The 20846-nt window shown below is 39.7% G+C and overlaps 1 protein-coding gene across 1 annotated transcript; it reads right to left on the bottom strand.

Moving 5' to 3' along the window:
- Positions 1–11082: 11082 nt before the first annotated feature.
- Positions 11083–18993, bottom strand: LOC141110063 (scavenger receptor cysteine-rich domain-containing group B protein-like). Its single transcript, XM_073601294.1, has 4 exons — positions 18858–18993; positions 17347–17652; positions 15838–15923; positions 11083–11754 (listed from the first exon to the last, which is right to left on the bottom strand). The coding sequence occupies exons 1-4, from the start codon at positions 18946–18948 to the stop codon at positions 11680–11682; spliced, it is 558 nt and encodes a 185-aa protein (XP_073457395.1). The 5' UTR covers positions 18949–18993; the 3' UTR covers positions 11083–11679.
- Positions 18994–20846: the final 1853 nt, after the last annotated feature.

The following is a 20846-nucleotide window of genomic DNA, read 5'->3' as shown; positions in this document are numbered from 1 at the left end:
TAAGCAGCGACTAAAAAGTAGTAAACCATAAATCATATATAAATCAAAAAGTCGCGCTAAAAGCTAGAGGTGACAGACAAATGTCTAAAAAACTTCATAAGGATATGAAGGTGAATAGTGATCACTAAATAGATGAGTTTCATAGGAGTGCTGAGCAATGTAAATACACACTACAAAAATAAATGCTGTTAATTAAATAGGACACAGAAAACATTGACTATGTCCGTGTGAAAAGATCAATATTGCATGACCCAATCAGTGACAGGTGAATATCTCTAATAACTGTAGGAATAATATTGTGACAAATCTGTGACTAAAAAACTGAACCGTGATGAATGAGGAAAAAATATAAATGAATAAAGAAAAATACAATAAACCCCAAAAAGTCCGTGGCTCAACAAAAACAGTAATAGTAAAAGTCCATCCGTGCTAAATTGATATGCAAAGAAAATAACTTGTCTCCCAGTGCTCTTGTGAAATAATGTAACAGAATCTTGCTGTGGTAAAAATTAGAGTGCGTAGACAGACCTCCACCTCTTGGAAAAATGCTGCCTCTTACCAGATAAAAATGGTCTCTAAATTACAGGAGACCCAGGAAGCGGATGGCTGCAACCCCAGCCAGGGATCTTTAAAGCAGGCACTCAGCGTCCAGATCCAGGGACTCTCTCCCACCAGCCTCCGCAAATAAGGAAATGTCACCATGCAAAAAACAAAGTGCTCCAAATAGCATAAAACCAGCGTTTTATTAAATATAAAATTAAAGGTTGCACTTACAGAAGCATAGAAGCATAGAAGTTTAAAACACGTAAGAAAAAGCCGGCCGGCTCCAAAGTAACCTGTGTCTTCCGGGTGTATGAATCGCGATGTCGTCGGGACGTAGCTCCTCCTCCCTACGCCGTTTCTTTTTATGATTTTACTTTAAAAGCGTAAAGAGTCTGTCTCTAATGATATATGTGGAGTTTTTGATTAGCTGTTTTTGGAGTGCCCTCTTATTTCAGGGAAAACGGTTTCCTAACTATATATAAAATAAACATTTTGTATATGCATTTATTTTTATCGCATAGGTCTTGACCCGTTTTTTATTTTTATTTTTATTTTTATTTTTATATCTATTTTTATTTTTATTTCATTTTAAAAATTTTTTTTTTTTTTTTTTTTTTTTGTATTCCTTAATATATTATTTATTTTAAATTCATAACTATATTCTTTTTCACATTTGAGGTTGAAATTTCGAACTGTAGTGCGCGCATTTCTTTCACAGAAACATGCGCACGTAATAGATACCACTTATCTATACACACAGCCCTGTAATTATGAGGGGACTTTTTTCCTGGTTTTGGTTTAACTTATTAATTTGTTGCAGCAGTAATTCTGCAATTTTTGGCCACATTTGTTTGATTTTTATAGTCTTGATAAAGATGTTTTATATATTATTTTTTGTGCCTTAAACATCTATTACTTAGGTAACGTTCTGTCCCTGCCCACACTGTTTCCCTTAGATGAGATGGCGCTTTCATCCTGTTGTGGCAATGAGATGTTGTTGATGTGTCTATGTAAGCGGTGGGTCGGGACGCTGCCCATATCCCGTGACCACGTCCTGTTGTGACGAGGCGGCGTAAAAAAAAAGTTCCCGTGACCACGTCCTGTTGTGACGAAACGGCGTAGGGAGGAGGAGCTACGTCCCGACGACACCGCGATTCATACACCCGGAAGACACGGGTTACTTTGGAGCCGGCCGGCTTTTTCTTACGTGTTTTAAACTTCTATGCTTCTGTAAGTGCAACCTTTAATTTTATATTTAATAAAACGCTGGTTTTATGCTATTTGGAGCACTTTGTTTTTTGCATGGTGACATTTCCTTATTTGCGGAGGCTGGTGGGAGAGAGTCCCTGGATCTGGACGCTGAGTGCCTGCTTTAAAGATCCCTGGCTGGGGTTGCAGCCATCCGCTTCCTGGGTCTCCTGTAATTTAGAGACCATTTTTATCTGGTAAGAGGCAGCATTTTTCCAAGAGGTGGAGGTCTGTCTACGCACTCTAATTTTTACCACAGCAAGATTCTGTTACATTATTTCACAAGAGCACTGGGAGACAAGTTATTTTCTTTGCATATCAATTTAGCACGGATGGACTTTTACTATTACTGTTTTTGTTGAGCCACGGACTTTTTTGGGTTTATTGTATTTTTCTTTATTCATTTATATTTTTTTCCTCATTCATCACGGTTCAGTTTTTTAGTCACAGATTTGTCACAATATTATTCCTACAGTTATTAGAGATATTCACCTGTCACTGATTGGGTCATGCAATATTGATCTTTTCACACGGACATAGTCAATGTTTTCTGTGTCCTATTTAATTAACAGCATTTATTTTTGTAGTGTGTATTTACATTGCTCAGCACTCCTATGAAACTCATCTATTTAGTGATCACTATTCACCTTCATATCCTTATGAAGTTTTTTAGACATTTGTCTGTCACCTCTAGCTTTTAGCGCGACTTTTTGATTTATATAACATTTCCAAAAAAGCACTGGCTGCAAAACACATAGATTTGAATTAGTACCATGGGAAACCATGTTAAATGGACAGGTGGGGTTCTTGCGAGCCACAAGTGGACCAATGCCTCTAAGGAGTAAAACAACTATATTTAAAGCAGCAAACACTTCACCACGTTTCATTCCATGTATTTGAATATAAATAAAATCAATTGTGCTCGCGCTAAAAATGTGAATTGAAAAAAAAATATGAATATATATAAACTGAGTATAAAATATAAACTAATTGTGCAAAAATGTTAAACCATAATTAGTATGCTAATAAAAACATACATGTAAAAATATATATATATATATAATGTGCAATCCTTATATATAAAATTCACAAAGTACATCCACATAAAAGTGCAATCCTTATATAAAATGCTGAAAGTGCATCATGCATTAATATAGACCTAATTAATAAGTGCAAATCCTGTGACAATCAAGTGTCCAAACAAAATACGATCAGTAGATTCAAACTGAAACAAAGAAGTGCAAGAAAACAGTGTCCCCCCCCCCCTCTGGGGGAAGGCACGTGATCCCTGTGCCGAATACGCGTCGGGGAGGGGTAGGACGGAGCTGTCAGCAGGGAAGGAGAGAAATATACACCACACCGCACGCCATACGAGCCGCTGCTAAACAAAATACACCTGTATAGTTTGGTGCACTGTAGCACCTGCATACTGTGAGTACCCTCCTGGAGGAACTTCTTTTACTTTAAATAAATCCCTTACTATATTACACCATGGAGCTTTCTTTTTCTCTTTAATGAATGATGTTTTACCTGTGAGGATTGGACATACATCATTGCATCCTGAATGAGCCCAGGAGTGGCCCCAATGCGTGTTTTGACACTGTTTAACTACCGTGTCACACGAATAGAGGTGAGCGCAAGCACAAGTAGGGGATCACGGGAGAGCACATCCAGCTTGTTGTGATTTGGACACTTTTCAGGAGAAGCTTGATGAACACTTCATTCATGGACACTGTTTTCTTGCACTTCTTTGTTTCAGTTTGAATCTACTGATCGTATTTTGTTTGGACACTTGATTGTCACAGGATTTGCACTTATTAATTAGGTCTACATTCATGCATGATGCACTTTCAGCATTTTATATAAGGATTGCACTTTTATGTGGATGCACTTTGTGAATTTTATATATAAGGATTGCACATTATATATATATATATTTTTACATGTATGTTTTTATTAGCATACTAATTATGGTTTAACATTTTTGCACAATTAGTTTATATTTTATACTCAGTTTATATATATTCATATTTTTTTTTCAATTCACATTTTTAGCGCGAGCACAATTGATTTTATTCATGTTAAATGGACTGTAGAGTGTTTCTGAAAATGCACTAAAAAATGCAAAGGTGCACCAAAGTCAAACAAAAGTAGTGCAGGGACGAATTTGACCTACTTGCAGGATGCACAGGTGAGAATAGTGCCTAATTCAAAGGTATTATCCATGAATCTCATTCACAATGTTGCGACCTGAAAGTCACACTATTTTGCTGCCACTTTGCTGCTGCAACTTGGCCCCAACTTCTGGGAATGCCGGTGTAATATTGCGTCCTTTGTACCACAAGTCACATGAAAATACAGGGACTACTTTGAAGTTGTTGCAACCTGAAGTAGCACATATATGAATGGTTATCATTGAGAATCATGGGGTACAACTTGTCATGCAACTCGGAGGTCCAAATTTGCTGGAAAAGTCACCCAACTGTGAAACAAGTCATATATATTTTAATAGAAAGGAGCTCTCATTTATATTTGCATAGTCCTTACTGATTTACATCAGTAGAACAAATGCAGGAAGTGATGTGTACACATGGGCCAGAAGCAAATGTGTGGTGATGCCAAACAAATGAATGAACCCAACCCACACCAAATCTAACTACCACACCCACCTCCACATTGAGTAAGCACAAGTGCATATCCTACACTTACCCAGCAAATCAGCAGCACCTCCCTTTGTTAAAGAGGGACCTTGTCATGTCCACCTAGATGGAGTTCCTGACCACCACAGGAATTTCCTGGTGATTACAATGACTAATTTCCGGGTCAGAAGGTGAAACCACGCTCTTTTGATCGCAGCTGTGAATATTTGATCACAACCACGATTAGAATTTTTTTATTTTTGTTTATTTGCAGATATGCAAATCTGTATTTCTATATATAATGATATTTGAAGGTAAACTTAAGTGAGTTTGATAAGAAATATTGTCTCTGGGATAGCAGCAGGTGAATTACAAAGACAAAGGCCCAGTTTGAGCCCTGGTTTCAGACTGATAGCGGGAGGAAATTGTGCGAGTTCAGCTGAACTCACACAATTTCATTCCCGTATGTCAGTCCTGATAGCGGGGGGAATTTCAGAGACATCTATGCGGGTTTTGGCACTGATGTCAATAAAAATCACACCCGAAGAAACTACTTTTGGAAATTGCGGCGCCGCACCAATTAGAACAGTGCAATTGCTACCGATTTGACATGTCAAATCGCACCAATGTGAACCAGGGCTGACACATGCAACACTGCCTATCCACCAGCTGAATTCATTACCTGCAATTCTCCACAGCTGTTTATATATAAAGATTCCACCTTTATCATTTACTTGCAGATGTGCTAAAGAGATTCATTTTTTTGGTGCACAAATACATATAGAAATTATAAGATAGAAAAGATATTGCACTTCCCCAAAACCACCACCCCCAAAACTAATTAAAAAGAAGAAAAGAAAAAAACACAACAAACAAGCTCAATAATGTACTTTTATTTTGCCAGCAGAAACAAAATTATGTACAATAATTTACTAGCTTTAAAAAAATTTCTACAGGATATATGGTGCTACATTTAGCAAAACAGTTAGCAATTGTGTTAAAAGGGCCCTGCTCATAGGAGCTTACAATCTAAAATGTGTCTAAACTTAGAGTGGCACAGCATTATTTTCAGTGTATAACGCATCACATTTTTAACTACAAGATTATAGAAACATATTTAACAGTCATTATTCTTATAAATCATTCCAGCATAATATTAAAAAAGGCACATTTTAAGAGTCCACGGCTTACTACACATGAACCAATGGCGCGTTGAGGAGATCCGTGCCAACTGAGCATGCGCCAAAGACGCCTCAGTATGCCAACCCGCACCTGCGCAGAAGACTTGATGGAAAAAGGCAGGAAAATGCCCAGGAGGCGCACAGGAAGTGACCTCAGCCTGATGGAAAAAGGTGGGAAAATGCCCAGGAGGCACACAGGAAGTGACCTCAAGCTTCCCTATATAAGCCCAGCCTAGACACTGCCAAATTGCTTTTTTATCTTCAGTCCCCCCTTGTTCCTGTGCTAGTGTGTGATCTGTCTCAACCGACCCAGGCTTCATTGCCAAACTGGACTTGACCTCGGCTTGAATCTTGGACTAAGGCTTGCACGGTGCTCCGCACCCCTGGCACCCGTGCCACTTGGTGTCCACCAAGTCTCTGTCTGCATCTCCAGAGGCTTCAAGGACCCGAGGTGCAAGGGAGGCCTCCCAACTACTTTGGTCTCACATCAGGTACATGGCCCTCGTGACAGAATAATCCAGCCATGTCTGAGACTGAGGGGAGTGCTTCCGCCTTCGAGGCCCTGTGCCAACAAGTGGCCTCTGTGTCTCAGGCCCTGACGCCCATAGAAGAGGGGTACTTTCAACTGAAAGGTCAGCTGACTGCAATGGCCAATACCTCAGTTCTGAGCCCTGCGGAACCACCTGTTATGGCTATGGAACAGCCCATCTCTACTCCAGCTCCTGAACCACAGGTTCCTATGCCGGAACACTTTTCAGGGGTTCGCCACAAGTTCCGGGCTTTTAGGAATGCCTGTCGGCTATACTTTACTTTACAGCCTAGGACCTTCTCTTCAGAGGATACAAAGGTCGGGTTCGTAGTAGCCTTACTTACAGAAGAACCTCAAGCATGGGCTCATCAGCTATTGGAAAGGGAGAGTCCTATAGTGCACTCACTGTCTTCTTTTTTCGATGCCATAGCAATGCTCTATGATGACCCACAACAAACCTCCACAGCTGAAACATTGTTGACCTCTCTACAACAGGGGAAAAGCCCTGTTGAGGTCTACATAACGGAATTCCACAAGTGGGCTGCAGACACTGCATGGAACGATGCTGCCTTGAGCCATCAGTTTCGCTTGAGCCTGTCCGAGTCCTTCAAAGACGAATTAGCAAGAGTGGGACTCCCTGATACATTGGAACCTACAATTCAGTTGGCTATCCAGCTTGATTGTAGACTCAGAGAACATTGCAGGGAACGAACTGGCATGGCCTGTCCCACATGGATGCTCCCACGAGTACCCATGGCTCCACACCTGAGAACCCCTGAGACCCACGTATCAACCCCAATTCATGACGCAGAACCGATGCAACTCGGCTTAGTTCGTGCACCCCTCACACCCGAAGAGCGACAACAATCTGTCGCCTGAACAATCTATGCCTGTATTGTGGTGGAGCGAGGCACTTTCTTCAGGGATGTCCCATTAGGCCGAGTAAGTGGATCGAACCCCCATCTGTTTCACTGTACGCTGTTAAATCCTTGCATCTCACTCTCTGCCTCTCTTTGCAGATAACATGAAGGATAATCCGAGTAGCAGCCATTATTGACTCTGGGGCTTGCGGCTGCTTTATTGACATCCACTTCTCCAAAAAGTATGGAATCCCACTATGCATGAAGCCCCAGTCATTTACTGTTTATCTGGCAGATGGCTTCACACCAACCTCGGGTCCCATAACCGATGAGGCCAGCCTTATATTGGCCACCACCGAAGCAGACCATCGGGAATATCTTTGGCTGGACGTGATTTCTTCCCCCATTTTTCCGGCTATTTTGGGGTTACCGTGGCTTCGACAGCACCACAGATTGATTGGTCCACTGAAGTTGTGTCTTTCGACTCACCCTATTGCTTACACCACTGTTTCCCACAATTAACTTGTTTGACGGTTCGACCCATTTCCACAGATGACAACACTCTTCTCCCCCAAGTTTACAGAGACTTCCTAGACATTTTCGACAAGAAGGGGGCTGAATCCCTACTGCCTCACCGGCCGTATGATTGCCCCATTGAGCTTCTTCCTGGTTCTGCAACACCATTTGGGAGGATCTTCCCACTCTCTGAGCCTGAATTAGAAGTTCTCCGAAAATACATTGATGACAATCTTAGGAAAGGGTTTATCCAACCCTCTACTTCTCCTGCTGGCACTGGACTCTTCGTTGTGGAAAACAAGGAACATTCTTTAAGACCATGTATCGACTACAGAGAATTGAACAGTATCACAATCAAGAATCGATACCTGTTGCCTCCAGTCCCAGAGCTCGTTCAGAGGTTCTGCACCGCCAAGGTCTTCTCAAAATTGGACCTATGGGGGGGCCTACAATTTAATACGGATAAGAGAGGGCGATCAATGGAAAACGGCCTTTCGTACTAGGTTTGGCCATTTTGAGTATTTGGTTATGCCATTTGAGCTGTGTAACACCCCAGCAACTTTCCAACACTTGGTAAACGACATCTTTCAGGATTTTCTTGACTTCTTCATGATAGTGTACTTAGATGACATCCTTGTTTTCTCACCTTCCCTCGAGGCACATCACATCCACATGCAAAAATTCCTTTTTCGCCTCCGAGCCCATAAACTCTATGCCAAGCTTGAAAAATGTGAGTTTGAGAAAGATACCATATAATTCCTTGGCCTCATTATTTCGACTTCTGGCATATTAATGGACCCCCAGAAGGTAACTGCAGTTCTTGAATGGCCAGTACCCTCGGACCATAAGAGCGTACAGAGGTTTGTGGGATTTGCCAATTTTTATAGAAGATTCATCAAAGCCTTCTCATCAATAATTTCACCTATCCCACAACTCACCAAGTAAAACAGGCATTTTCTGTGGTCCCCCTCAGCACAAACGGCTTTCGACAAACTCAAGAAGCAATTCACCTCTGCCCCGGTCCTCCGTCATCACAACCCAGCCCTGCCTTACATGTTGGAGGTTGATGCTTCAGAGATTGGGGTTGGAACCGAAAAGGAACTATTATGTAGGGGACCGGGAACTCCTTGCTATTAAACTGGCCCTGGAAAAATGGCAATATCTATTGGAAGGAGCCTCACACCCTATACTTATCTACACTAGAGGTCGACAGATATGGGTTTTTCTCTGGCTGATGCCGATGCCGATATTTAGAAATCGCAGTGGCCGATGGCCGATATATGATGCCGATTTTTTTGGGGCCGATATATTAGGCCGATTTTTTTTTTTCCCCTTCATCTCATAAAATCTAACAGTTAGACCCCTTTCACACTGGGGCGTTTTTCAGGTGCTTTTGGGCTAAAAATAGCGCCTGTAAAGTGCCTGTAAAACGGCTCCCCTGCAGTCTCAGTGTGATATCCTGAGTGCTTTCACACTGAGGCGATGCGCTGGCAGGATGTTAAAAAAAAGTCCTGCAAGCAGCATCTTTGGAGTGGTGTATACCGCTCCTCCACCACTCCAGCCCATTGAAATGAATGCGCACCGCTGCCGAAGCGCCTGCAAAGCGTTTCGGCAGCAGCGCTTCATGGGTGCATTTAACCCCTTCCTCGGCCGCTAGCTGGGTTATAAGCGCCCCGCTAGCAGCCGAATAGCGCCGCTAAAATGACGGTAAAGCGTCGCTAAAACTAACAGCGTTTTACCGTCAACGCATGCCCGCTCCAGTGTGAAGCAACCTTAAGTAATAAGTGATACAGAAAATTTTTTACATTTAAACATTTATTAAACAAAACAAACCTCCAATCAGTTCACTTCTATGTATAATTTAGATTTAAAAAAAATAACTATCTTAAATATTAAATACACAAAAACAGGTAATCAAAACTTTTGGATGAAAAAAAATGGGCTAACTTTACTGCTTATTTTTTTTTTTTTTATTTCATTAATTTTTTTAAAAAAAATTGCGTTTGAAAGACCGCTGTGCAAATACCGTGTGACATAAAATATTGCAACAACCGCTATTTTATTCCCTAGGGTCTCTGCTAAAAAATATATATATATAATGTTTGGGGGTTCTAAGTGAATTTCTAGCAGAAAATACAGAATTTTTACTTGTAAGCAACAAATGTCAGAAAAGATTTAGTCTTTAAATGGTTAAACTGAGAGCTTCTACACATGGAGTTCAGTCTATTGATAAAAAGAACTTGAAAAGATACAATGCATCTTCTTATCAGACTTGGCAGGCTGCCCAGAGGGGAGAGAGTCCTCTCCACAGATAACCTCGGGAAACTTGCATTGACTTCTATTACAGAAGTCATTTGCAAGTCCCGATGAAGTTATAATCTCGGCTTTTTTTATCAGCACAATCGGCTGATGCCTATTAAGTAAAAAAAGCCAAATATCGGCCGATATATCGGCCGGCCGATATATCGGTCGACCTCTAATCTACACTGATCATAGAAATCCATATTTGTTGTTGTAGACCGCCTTATAAAAATGGCTCAACACAACAAAACACCTTTTGGCTGAATTAGAGCAGAGACTGCGAGCCAGACCTTCTCATCCAACATCAGTGCCTGGCCTCAAAAATGCACTTCTGGAAGAATGGTCAAACATTCTCATAGACACACTAAACCTTGTGGGCAGCTTTCCTAGCCTTCTCAGAAGCTGTTCTAGCTGCTAAGGGTAGGCCAAATAAATTTTTAACCCTACGGACTAAGACTGGGCTGCCATTAAAGTTCATGTGTGTGTAAAGGCAGGTGTCCCAATACTTTTGACTAGATAGTGTATCTGGCAAGATATATAATGGTGGTGGAACCCTCCTACACATAAATACTATATTTCAACATAGTTTTAGGACCTGGGAGATGAGACAACTTCTCTACGTGAAGTGGCATGTTTGGGATTGAAACCCAGATGCTAAGCAGAAGTTCTAATCTTTAAGCCACGGAGCTGACACATGTGAGAACCTCCTACACATACATGCTCATAAATACTGCATTTCTTTGGACATACAGGTGATGGAATTACATTACTCAAGAGTTATCCTTCTTGATTTATTCTGTGATATTTGCTGGTTCTTTGTGTGGGTCAGTGTAGAATAGTGATATCACCCTCAAATTTTTGGGAATTACATTTTAATTTCTGAGGTTGGTACACATCACATTTTTTGGGCTCAAATTATGATTTGGAAGTAATAAAAAAGCACAAAAAATTGTGACTCATTTTAAATTTTCATCAGCAATGGTATTGTTTGTGCTTTGTAAAGACACCTGTGTCAGTTTGGGTAAAGATTGTTGTGAGATGGAGAGTAACAAGTGAAAGTGACAGAGAAAAATATATTTTACCAAAACACCAAAACATTCCACATTGTAACATTCCTTAAAAACAAAATACTTGAAGTAGAAGCAACAATTTTGCAAAGGAAAATTTATTTCAGATAAAAATACATTTCATCTCAACATTAAAAGGATTTATTTGGGAAAGTTACAATTGTACCATTAGAATCAATGGCTAAAACTTGCATTGGACTATAATAGCGCTGATTTTCACTTCCAAAAAATGCTCTTTAACCCAGCGCTCATTTTTGTATTTACTATAGCACCTTGTAAAAAAGACACTTGAGCTAAAATGAGAGCTATTTGCAGGTCTGAGCATGCTCAGCTGTGTTGGCATCTAGTTGTACAAAAACAGGTAATTTATCTCTTCTCAGACTTTTAATGATATGTAGAAATAACTTTTTCACACAGTTTAAAAGCAGATTATCTTTAAATAATATACCGCATATTTCAGTACCATTTAGGCAATTATATCATGCTCTAAACAATATTTCCATGTGCACTACTCCAGGTTTTAGCAGAGTAAGGGTTTGGGCGCTATTTGGTTTCAGGGAACTATAGTAAATTCGATTTTGGGAGTATTTTTTTACCAGCGCTATAGTGAATACCATATTAGCGCTAATTAGCATTGCGGCGCTATAGTAAATTACCCCCTTTATTTCCAGGTAATAAAAACAGAATACATACATATCTTTATTGAACACATACATATTAAAATGAAATATCTACTAATAAGCTGTTAGTTTGATTCATTTTCACGGTTTGTCTAGGTCACAGATGAATGACTGCTTACAATTTCACCTTCCTTCTGATTTTAAGGTCAAGTATATTCTGCCCTCCTAGACTGGAGAGAGTTGAAAGCAACTAGGAAAAATGACAAAATAAAAGGATGAAACAGTTAAAGCTGTTTTTATGAAAGATTTTTATGTCTAAAATGAAAAATACCCATTTTGCAAAAACTATATATTTTTATTGTGGGTTCTGAAAATATAACAACAAATTCTATTTAAGGGTTTTGGGTGGAAAGGATTAAATTAAGACTTTATGAGGGGTGTAATAGGCAAATTTGAATAGCATTTGTTTCAGTGAAAGTGCACTGGATGGATGTTTCTCCATTTATTTAAAATGGAAAATAATACATTTGGCCACTAGGCGGCACTAAGTATCATAGGAATTTCCTATGGTATGAAGCGCCATCAAATGGCCAAATGAGGTATTTTCAGTTTTAAATCAGCGATAGGCATTCGTCCAGTGCAGGAAGTAATAGCATTGATATATATATATATATATATATATATATATATATATATATATATATATATATATATATATTTGCTCCATTCCCACAGAATCAATGTACACGCACTTTCCCTTGGTCTAATTACAATGTGATTTTTTTTTCTATCAATACACTCCTACGTGTATGTTCTTGACATTTGGTTCCAAGATCTGCAGGTTACTTAATAACCATCTTCCTTTTCACCAGAAGTTTTTCTCCATAGATTATCGTAGGAACATTTTCTGACTGACGCCAGGAGAAGTCTGGAGCGGAAATTGCTCTGAGCAAGAGTCCAGAGGTTTGCAGAAATCAGTGAGCAAAGTTTAGATAAATAATTGTTTGCTAAACCTTAGTGTTACTAACCCAGGACCTTGCATTCACTATATCTGGTCTCTCATAGTACACAGAACATGCATGCAATTATTTTAGTAAATATAAACTGCTAAACACATTTTCTCATCAGCAGTATATAGCAGTCTTGTGACTTCTATTAGTGCCTGGTTAAAGCTTGTAGGAGGAGTTTTCATTCTCCCCTGATTGTCCAATGAGGCTGCAGGACCCCTGACCCTCTGTGTGGACAGTGCTGATTGGCCCTGTGCTGATCACATGCAGAGATAGATTGGGACAGTGGAAGAAGGAGATGATCAGAGAAGATAGGATCAAACAGCTTTTTTACACAATGCAGATAATTAACTCTTTAGGTTAAACAGTGAGTATAACAAGCATGTTGTACTGCATATACAGACTGATTTTACTGTTGTGGGTCTAGTAACTCTTAAATATCAAAGTCCAATTGCAAACTATGTGATTCAATAGAGCCTGTGAGAGCAGGGGTTCCAGCACTATGTGGCTACAAGTAGCAACAGGGTTTAGTAGATACACTGGGATACAGGTAAAACTTAACTATGGCCAAAATAAAAAATGACATATATGATACACTCTGACAGTAGCATTAACATAGCAGTCTTTGTTTTTCTGAGCCCCCCCGTAACATAGTTTATTATCTGCTGATCCTGTCAGTAAGTCTGGTGTTTTTAACTTTCTGTAGCAGACCAAGCTGTCCTGCAAAAGTGACAGTTATAGGGTTGAGACAAACCATTTAACACTGACAGGGGTACTAACACTGATCAGATTTTATTCATTTATGTAAAACCTTTATCCTAAAAGGAAAAAAAAAAGATTGCTTCAACTGCTTAAAGCAGTACCAAGCTCTGCAAAATACAACGAATTCCAGCGATGCAATGTTATATACCCTGGCAGCTGCTGTTATTTTCTACTTCTGGGTGCCTGGTATTTGGCCTCTTAATTGGCTAACTTGGGATTACATCTTCTCATGCATGTACATGAGAGTCAGTCATTTGGGCATGTGCAGTTCATGCAAATGAAATAATTATGAGGTATTCCTGCGCTATCGTGAACGGGGTTAGGGAGAAAAGGAGGGAGGAGGGGAAACCCAATCTCAATAAGATAAGGAAAAGCAGCCTACACCGGATGGGGTACAGCCTGTTCCCAGATAAAGAGAAATAGAATAAAGTGTGGTGCTGCGCTAATCCCAATGAGATTGGTGTGTATTAGCTCTGTGCACATGAGTGTCTTGTAGTGCACCCAAATTTAGTCTCTGCAACTGTAACAGAGCAGTAAAAAGATGACCTAATGTGACAGTTGAATCCTTATGTGCTGATGGTGTGTATAATCAAAAAATCATAGTATAGATACACAATAAATAATAATAAATATAACGTGCAAAGTGATTAGTGCTTAAACATCATGATAGCAAACATAAATGCATGGGTGAATAAATATAGCATAAATAGAAATCGCATAAATAAAAATCGCAGCTGGCTCAAACTATCACCAATCGCCAACTCACTTAATTAGATATAAATCAACACATACATAAGTGCATGTATACCTAAAGTGCATCCAGTGCAAGTTGAATGTGACTAAGTGCTAAAAGTTCATAAATATGCATGCATATCTGCGTGCAAAATATTATCAGGTGCAGTGCTCCTTGCGGCGACCAACAATCAATCAAAGTCCATAAAGCGTGTAATGACTTCTGTGCTAAACATGGGTGACAATAGTGGTCAATCTTCATGCAACAGTGTGCACATTGGTGGGCAGTGGCCCCTTACCTGAGGGTAATGGGGTAATCGCGTTTAGCCATTTAGAGGCATGGCGGCCTTTGTAGAGACCATGGGTATAATCTGTAATGGAGGATGGTGGGAATATGGTCCTATCCTGATCGCTTCTCTTGTAGGGGCGTCTGGTCCTTTCAAGTAGTGTCCCGGGGTCACCAAGATAGATTAAGAAAGGAAGCCCACAATAGTGTAGTATTGTATGGAAGCATATCACTTTTATTACAGTATAAAACTCAGTACTCACATAAAACGTTAAAAACGGGGTGGAGATCCGACGAGCGGCGAGCTCGTAATACAATAACTGTCAAAGAGTGCTTGTCCCATCCCTACGCGTGACGTCACGGACCATATTCCCACCATCCTCCATTACAGATTATACCCATGGTCTCTACAAAGGCCGCCATGCCTCTAAATGGCTAAACGCGATTACCCCATTATCCTCAGGTAAGGGGCCACTGCCCACCAATGTGCACACTGTTGCATGAAGATTGACCACTATTGTCACCCATGTTTAGCACAGAAGTCATTGCACGCTTTATGGACTTTGATTGATTGTTGGTCGCCGCAAGGAGCACTGCACCTGATAATATTTTGCACGCAGATATGCATGCATATTTATGAACTTTTAGCACTTAGTCACATTCAACTTGCACTGGATGCACTTTAGGTATACATGCACTTATGTATGTGTTGATTTATATCTAATTAAGTGAGTTGGCGACTGGTGATAGTTTGAGCCAGCTGCGATTTTTATTTATGCGATTTCTATTTATGCTATATTTATTCACCCATGCATTTATGTTTGCTATCATGATGTTTAAGCACTAATCACTTTGCACGTTATATTTATTATTATTTATTGTGTATCTATACTATGATTTTTTGATTAAACACACCATCAGCACATAAGGATTCAACTGTCACATTAGGTCATCTTTTTACTGCTCTGTTACAGTTCATGCAAATGACTCTAATGCAAAAAAGAACTTCCTGCTCACAGTTTTTAAAATGTTAGGATTCCATTTTATTAAGTGGTAGCTGGAGTTTGGCTTTATTTTTTGCCTCTTGAAGGGGAATTAGAGAGGCAGGAGGACAAGGGCATTTCTATGATCCTTATAAACCAGGGGCACCTCTGGCAACATAGATTATAATGTTGAGGGGCTGTCAGGATACCATGATGGCACTTTAATCTTTTTTAACTGAACAAAAAAGGAACTGGTCCAAAAACTGTAATCCCGTAATGTCACATTATGGTGCCGGCAAAATAAATAATAGATGGAATGAAAATTAGATATATTAAAAATGTTCCAAAACTGTGTAATGCATATGAACTGTGTCTGCTAAAAGGAGACCCAGGGCCCTCAGCAGAATACATGGGGTATGTGCCCTGGGTGCCAGGATCCAGCAATGCCTCTGTAGAGGAGTATTGGTTTTGCTATGGGGCCCCATCACACATATTTACACCCCCCCCCCCTGCTTTACTATACTTCTTCATGACCTTACAAAGATTTTGTTTCAACCACTTACCGCTTTTTCCTCTACAGTGTTATTTATGCCATCCAAAGAAAAGTTTGAAGACACATGAATTTGAATCTGCAAAATTTTCCGTGACCCTTGAATATGAAGAACATGATCTTAGTTGTCAGCAAAAAACAGATAAGGAGCTTTTTATTAATGTTTTAGGTGTGGTGTGTTCAAAATGTCCAGTATGCTGCATCTTTGATGTGCTTTCACCAAAACACTTGTTCTATGGGTTCAATGGTAGCACACCTAAGACACATGTAAAACACGCCTAAAATACAACGCGCCAAAATATCACCACATAGATGTAAACCGCCCCTTTGAGAAAAAGCAAAGGGACCCGTTTTGTGAAACATGTTTTCTAGAATCATCTTTTACTCTTTTACCTACTTCTCTTACTTAGCGAATGGCCATTGTGAAGAACATAGTAAAATGTAGCTAAACAATATTTGAAAGACAGCCTTGTGGTACAGTCCAGTGTGGAAACAGTACAGTGTGGACCTGGGTACTAAATGTAAATCATTCTTTCACCAGCATTCCCCTTAATTGGGACCTGATTTGGGCATTCACATAAATGGATTTTGTATGTACGGACTTTCCTATTTTTCAGGTATGAGCAACACCACTAGGGAAAGGGTACAGCCAAATCACTGCACATCAAATGTAATGTACAGTACATTTCTTTATGTAAAGGAACTATTCTGGGAAATGTACTAGCTTAATTACATTTTTAAATCGATTCAGTAAACTGAGTACTTGTCTGAAGAAGAAGTTGTCTTTTGTCGATTACTTGAGGTGGGGAGAATATTACAGTAATGTGTAGTCTAAAGAAACGGTGACTTAAAGTCATAGCTAACCTTCTGGGTTATGAACAAAGAGAGAACATTACAGTTAACCTTTATGGTTAAGAAGAAGTAAAGAGTGTGCAACAAGTTACAGTAATGGTATGTGATGAGTGTAACAAGTAACAGAAGCTGCCAGCTGACAGAGGAAGCTGTGGCAGTGGCTGGTGACATAGGGTTCTGGTAGTGAGGAGCAGCTTATACCTCATGCACCTCACACAGTGGCAAGGTCTCCATGTTGGAGCCCACTGTGGTACAGAATTTTCATAGAGACCAGGCCTGGGAACCACAGTGTGCAAGGCCTTACAAAGTGAAGTACAGTGCCATTTCTCTGTGTCTAAGGACACAATATACAGTAGATAGAAGTTACAGTGTGAGGAGACAAGCTGGTGGAGTTAACTGAGTCAGTGCCACGCTCTGAAAATTACTTTTGAAATTGTGTGTCAGGACAGGTAGGAATAGACCATGTCACCGGCTAAGGAGAAGCCACAGTCCTTCTACGGGTGTGTGGGGTTCTATAGTGTAGTGTGGCCTCCAGCCTGAAGGTGTCATCAACCCACACTGAAGCTGACTCTAAGGTAAATTACTATGGCTTGCAATACTGTGGCCTCTAGGGGGCACTTGCTAACAGCAGTAAAAATTAATATTACATTTGTACCCAGGAGTTCCTTACCTGAACACTTGGCTCCAGAGTCAGACAAGTATATATGCGAATGTGGCAGAATGGTATAAGGACAGCTCAGTAGGTCACTTTCAGTGCCAGTACATTGGAAGTAAGTCAGTCCACCAAAGGGAGGGCCTTGCCCATATTTGCCATTGCCGGATGCTTCAATTGCTATGCCACAGCCAAGTTGCCTGCACACTACTTGTGCATCACTTAAATCCCACATTCCTGAGCAAACTGTACCCCAAGCATTGCCATAGAAAATCTCTAAACGTCCCTCACATGGATTGGGCCCAACAAGACGAACAGTTGCTTCTGCAACAAAAACAGCACACATTTTTATTATGTAAACTCAGACAGCCAAAAAAAGTTTTATGAAAGTTTGTAAAAAATTGTGAGATTTCAAATGTTATTCTACCTACATCCACTCTGTTATTGCATGTCTTGTATGTTGTTTTGTCTACTCAATGTGCATCCCACACAACATTGTATACTGTATGTGTGGATAAATTTAAAGAATAATTTTAAACAAGAACAAAACAGTGAGATTTCATCAAAATTTAGAAATTTTTGGGGAAATGCATTGGGATCAATAGGGGAGGCGAAATTAAGGTAGTTTACCGTGGTTCTCAAAATAGCTCCTGGTTCCTTAAATAGCTCCTGTGGGTTTCAGAAGTTCTTTTTAACTATCCTGGATCCATTCTTTTGCCAAAAAAAGAACACTCATACCAGAAAACAAAAGGCACCCAATAAAAAAAGAGAAAAAAAATGGATCATGTTTTTTTTTCTACAAAGTTTTGCCACAAATTTTCCCTACGAGTATAGAATACATAAACAGTAGCTTCCAACTGTCCTTCATATGGAACCAATTCCCGTTGTCCTCCTTTCTTCCTCAGATGTCCCTCATTTTGGTATGTTGCTTTTCACTGATTTATGTCATTTATGACATTTCAATAAAGTTATGTAATTGGTGGGACCAACACATGGGCATTGTTTCTCCCAGCACACAGCAGCGGCCTAGTGATCAGAACAGATCCCTGGCCTGAATGGCCCTAAAACCTTTCATTCAACCTACAAAGGTCTGAATGTATCACTGACAAGCACTAATGAAAAAATACATTTTCTTGATTTTGATTGCACTTTACATTCTACAAAACAGAGTAGATGGGTCCTTTTGGTACAAAAATACATCAATCACACATTTTAATAAAAACTCAAATATCTTGCACCCACTTTTTGTAATCCCCCCTACCCAATAGCAGCTATATAAATATCCTTATTAGATAATAACACAGATAGCACACAAATTCTGAGCTTACCAAGAATCAGAATACTATACATAAACATTTCACTATAAACAAAATATTCAAAAATGTGAGAATTGTGTAGGACATTATTTTGTGGTGAGAGTTTTATGTGTTTAATTTCTTGGTTAGCTCTGTATTTGTATGCTATTCACACATTTTACTACCTACATTTTTTATAAGCTTGCATGAAACAGATTTTAGGTTAAAGCTTACCAAGAGCATGGAAGAGAGTCCAAAATGCGAAAGTAACTTTAAATATGCACATCTTGGTTTCATACGGAACTGTTATTTTTGTTCTTTCCATGTAGTATCAGTGCAACTCTCTATCACTTTTTCTTCCTATTGTCAGATTACTGAAAATATGAAAACAACACTTTAGACAAACAAACTTGTAATTTATTACAGCAGTATGGTAGAAATACAGTCTGTTAAAAGGCACCGTATACAAAGAAAATAAATAGGAAGTAGGAACAATATTGTCTAAAAATTACACCTATATTTGTATCTGATGATCCAGTATACATACAAGTTCTGGTGTGCAAAAAAAATACTATTAGACTCTAGACCAGCTTTTCTCAACCCTATTAATGTGGAAGAACCCTTAAAATAATGTCTCGGTCTCAGGGGGACTAATGCTAAAAATGACTTAATCTACAACTGACTGTAGATTAGTAGGATGGTCAAAGAAAAGAATGCTGCTTATGCTTGTGGTCCATGAGAATTATCCCCATCTTACAGATAGCTAAAAACAGGAATGGTTTCAGTGGCTCTGATTTTGAAAATGCTAGTTACCTGGCTGTCATTCTGTTACTTACCAGAAACAAGTATACAGTAACAAGTAGTTGTAATATTTTTTGACACTCATTTACAGCATGCTTGTTTGGTATCTTTGACTGAAACCTAGTGAAGGCCAGGAATCTAGTTATATTCAGAAGGGGGGTTTTAATGGCAGTCCCTATACTTCAACACACTTCTCTTATGACAGAGTCACTTTAAATCTGACTGCTGTCTTGTTTTTATTGTTCTGGTGCTGTGCTGATGTGTTACTCTGCCCAACCACGAGAAGCAGTAATACAATCCAACCACTCAAATGCCTTGGCCCTCCCTGTCCTTTTCTCTAGAGCCTATTATGGCTGAGAGGTGCAAAATAGGCTAGCATTTTCACTTTAGTCTTTACTCTTTAGCCAAATACATCACCTCTACTCTTGAGGTAATCTGCCAACAGATTACCTTATTCTACATAAGCCTGAAGGTTTTTCAGAGTGGTTTCTTTCAACTACTACCACAGCTATAATCAGTGAGGACACAGTTTCTGTTCCTGTTGCAAAGTTAAAGTGCATAAACTCAAAGTACCTACAGTGCCTTTAATAAGTATTCATACCCCTTGAATTTTTCCACATTTTGTCATGTTACAAACAAAAACGTAAATGTATTTTATTGGGATTTTATATGATGGAGCAACACAAAGTGGCACATAATTGTGAAGTGGAAGGAAAATGATAAATGGTTTTCAAATTTTTTTTACAAATAAATATGTGAAAAGTGTGGCATGCATTTGTATTCAGCCCCCTGAGTCAATATTTTGTAGAACCACCACTCCAATTACAGCTACAAGTCTTTTTGGGGATGTCTCTACCAGCTTTGCACATCTAGAGAGTGACATTTTTGCCTTTTCTTCTTTGCAAAATAGCTCAAGCTGCGGAGGATGGAGAGCGTCTGTCAACAGCAATTTTGAAGTCTTGCCACAGATTCTCAATTGGATTTAGGTCTGGACTTTGACTGGGCCATTCTAACACATGAATATGCTTTGATCTAAACCAGGGGTCTCAAACCGGAGGCCCTCAAACTGTTGCGAAACTACAAGTGCCATGAGGCATTGCAAGGCTGACAGTTACAAGCATGACTCCCTCAGGCAGAGGCATGATGGGAATTGTAGTTCCGCAACAGCTTGAGGGCCACCAGTTTGAGACCCCTGATCTAAACCATTCCATTGTAGATCTGGCTGTATGTTTAGGCTCATTGTCCTGCTGGAAGTTGAACCTCCACCCCAGTTACAGTACTATGGACCTCTTGGCTGCTTCTCTGATTATTGCTCTCCTTGCCTGGCCTGTCAGTTTAGGTGGACTGTCACGTCGTGGTAGGTTTGCAGTTGTGCCATACTCTTTCCATTTTCGGATGATGGATTGAACAGTGCTCCATGAG

Source organism: Aquarana catesbeiana, linkage group LG10, assembly GCF_042186555.1.
Source record: "Aquarana catesbeiana isolate 2022-GZ linkage group LG10, ASM4218655v1, whole genome shotgun sequence".
Lineage (NCBI taxonomy): Eukaryota > Metazoa > Chordata > Amphibia > Anura > Ranidae > Aquarana > Aquarana catesbeiana.
The sequence above is the reverse complement of the archived record's forward strand: the minus strand, read 5'-3'. Positions and strand labels throughout refer to the sequence as shown.

Coding starts and splice junctions, on each gene's coding strand:
- LOC141110063 (XM_073601294.1), bottom strand. CDS start 18,948: ATGGAAAGAACAAAAATAACAGTTCCGTATGAAACCAAGATGTGCATA. Junction 15,924..17,346: donor CTCTGGAGCCAAGTGTTCAG/GTAAGGAACTCC, acceptor TTCATATTCAAG/GGTCACGGAAAATTTTGCAG. Junction 11,755..15,837: donor ACACTGTAGAGGAAAAAGCG/GTAAGTGGTTGA, acceptor CATTTTTCCTAG/TTGCTTTCAACTCTCTCCAG.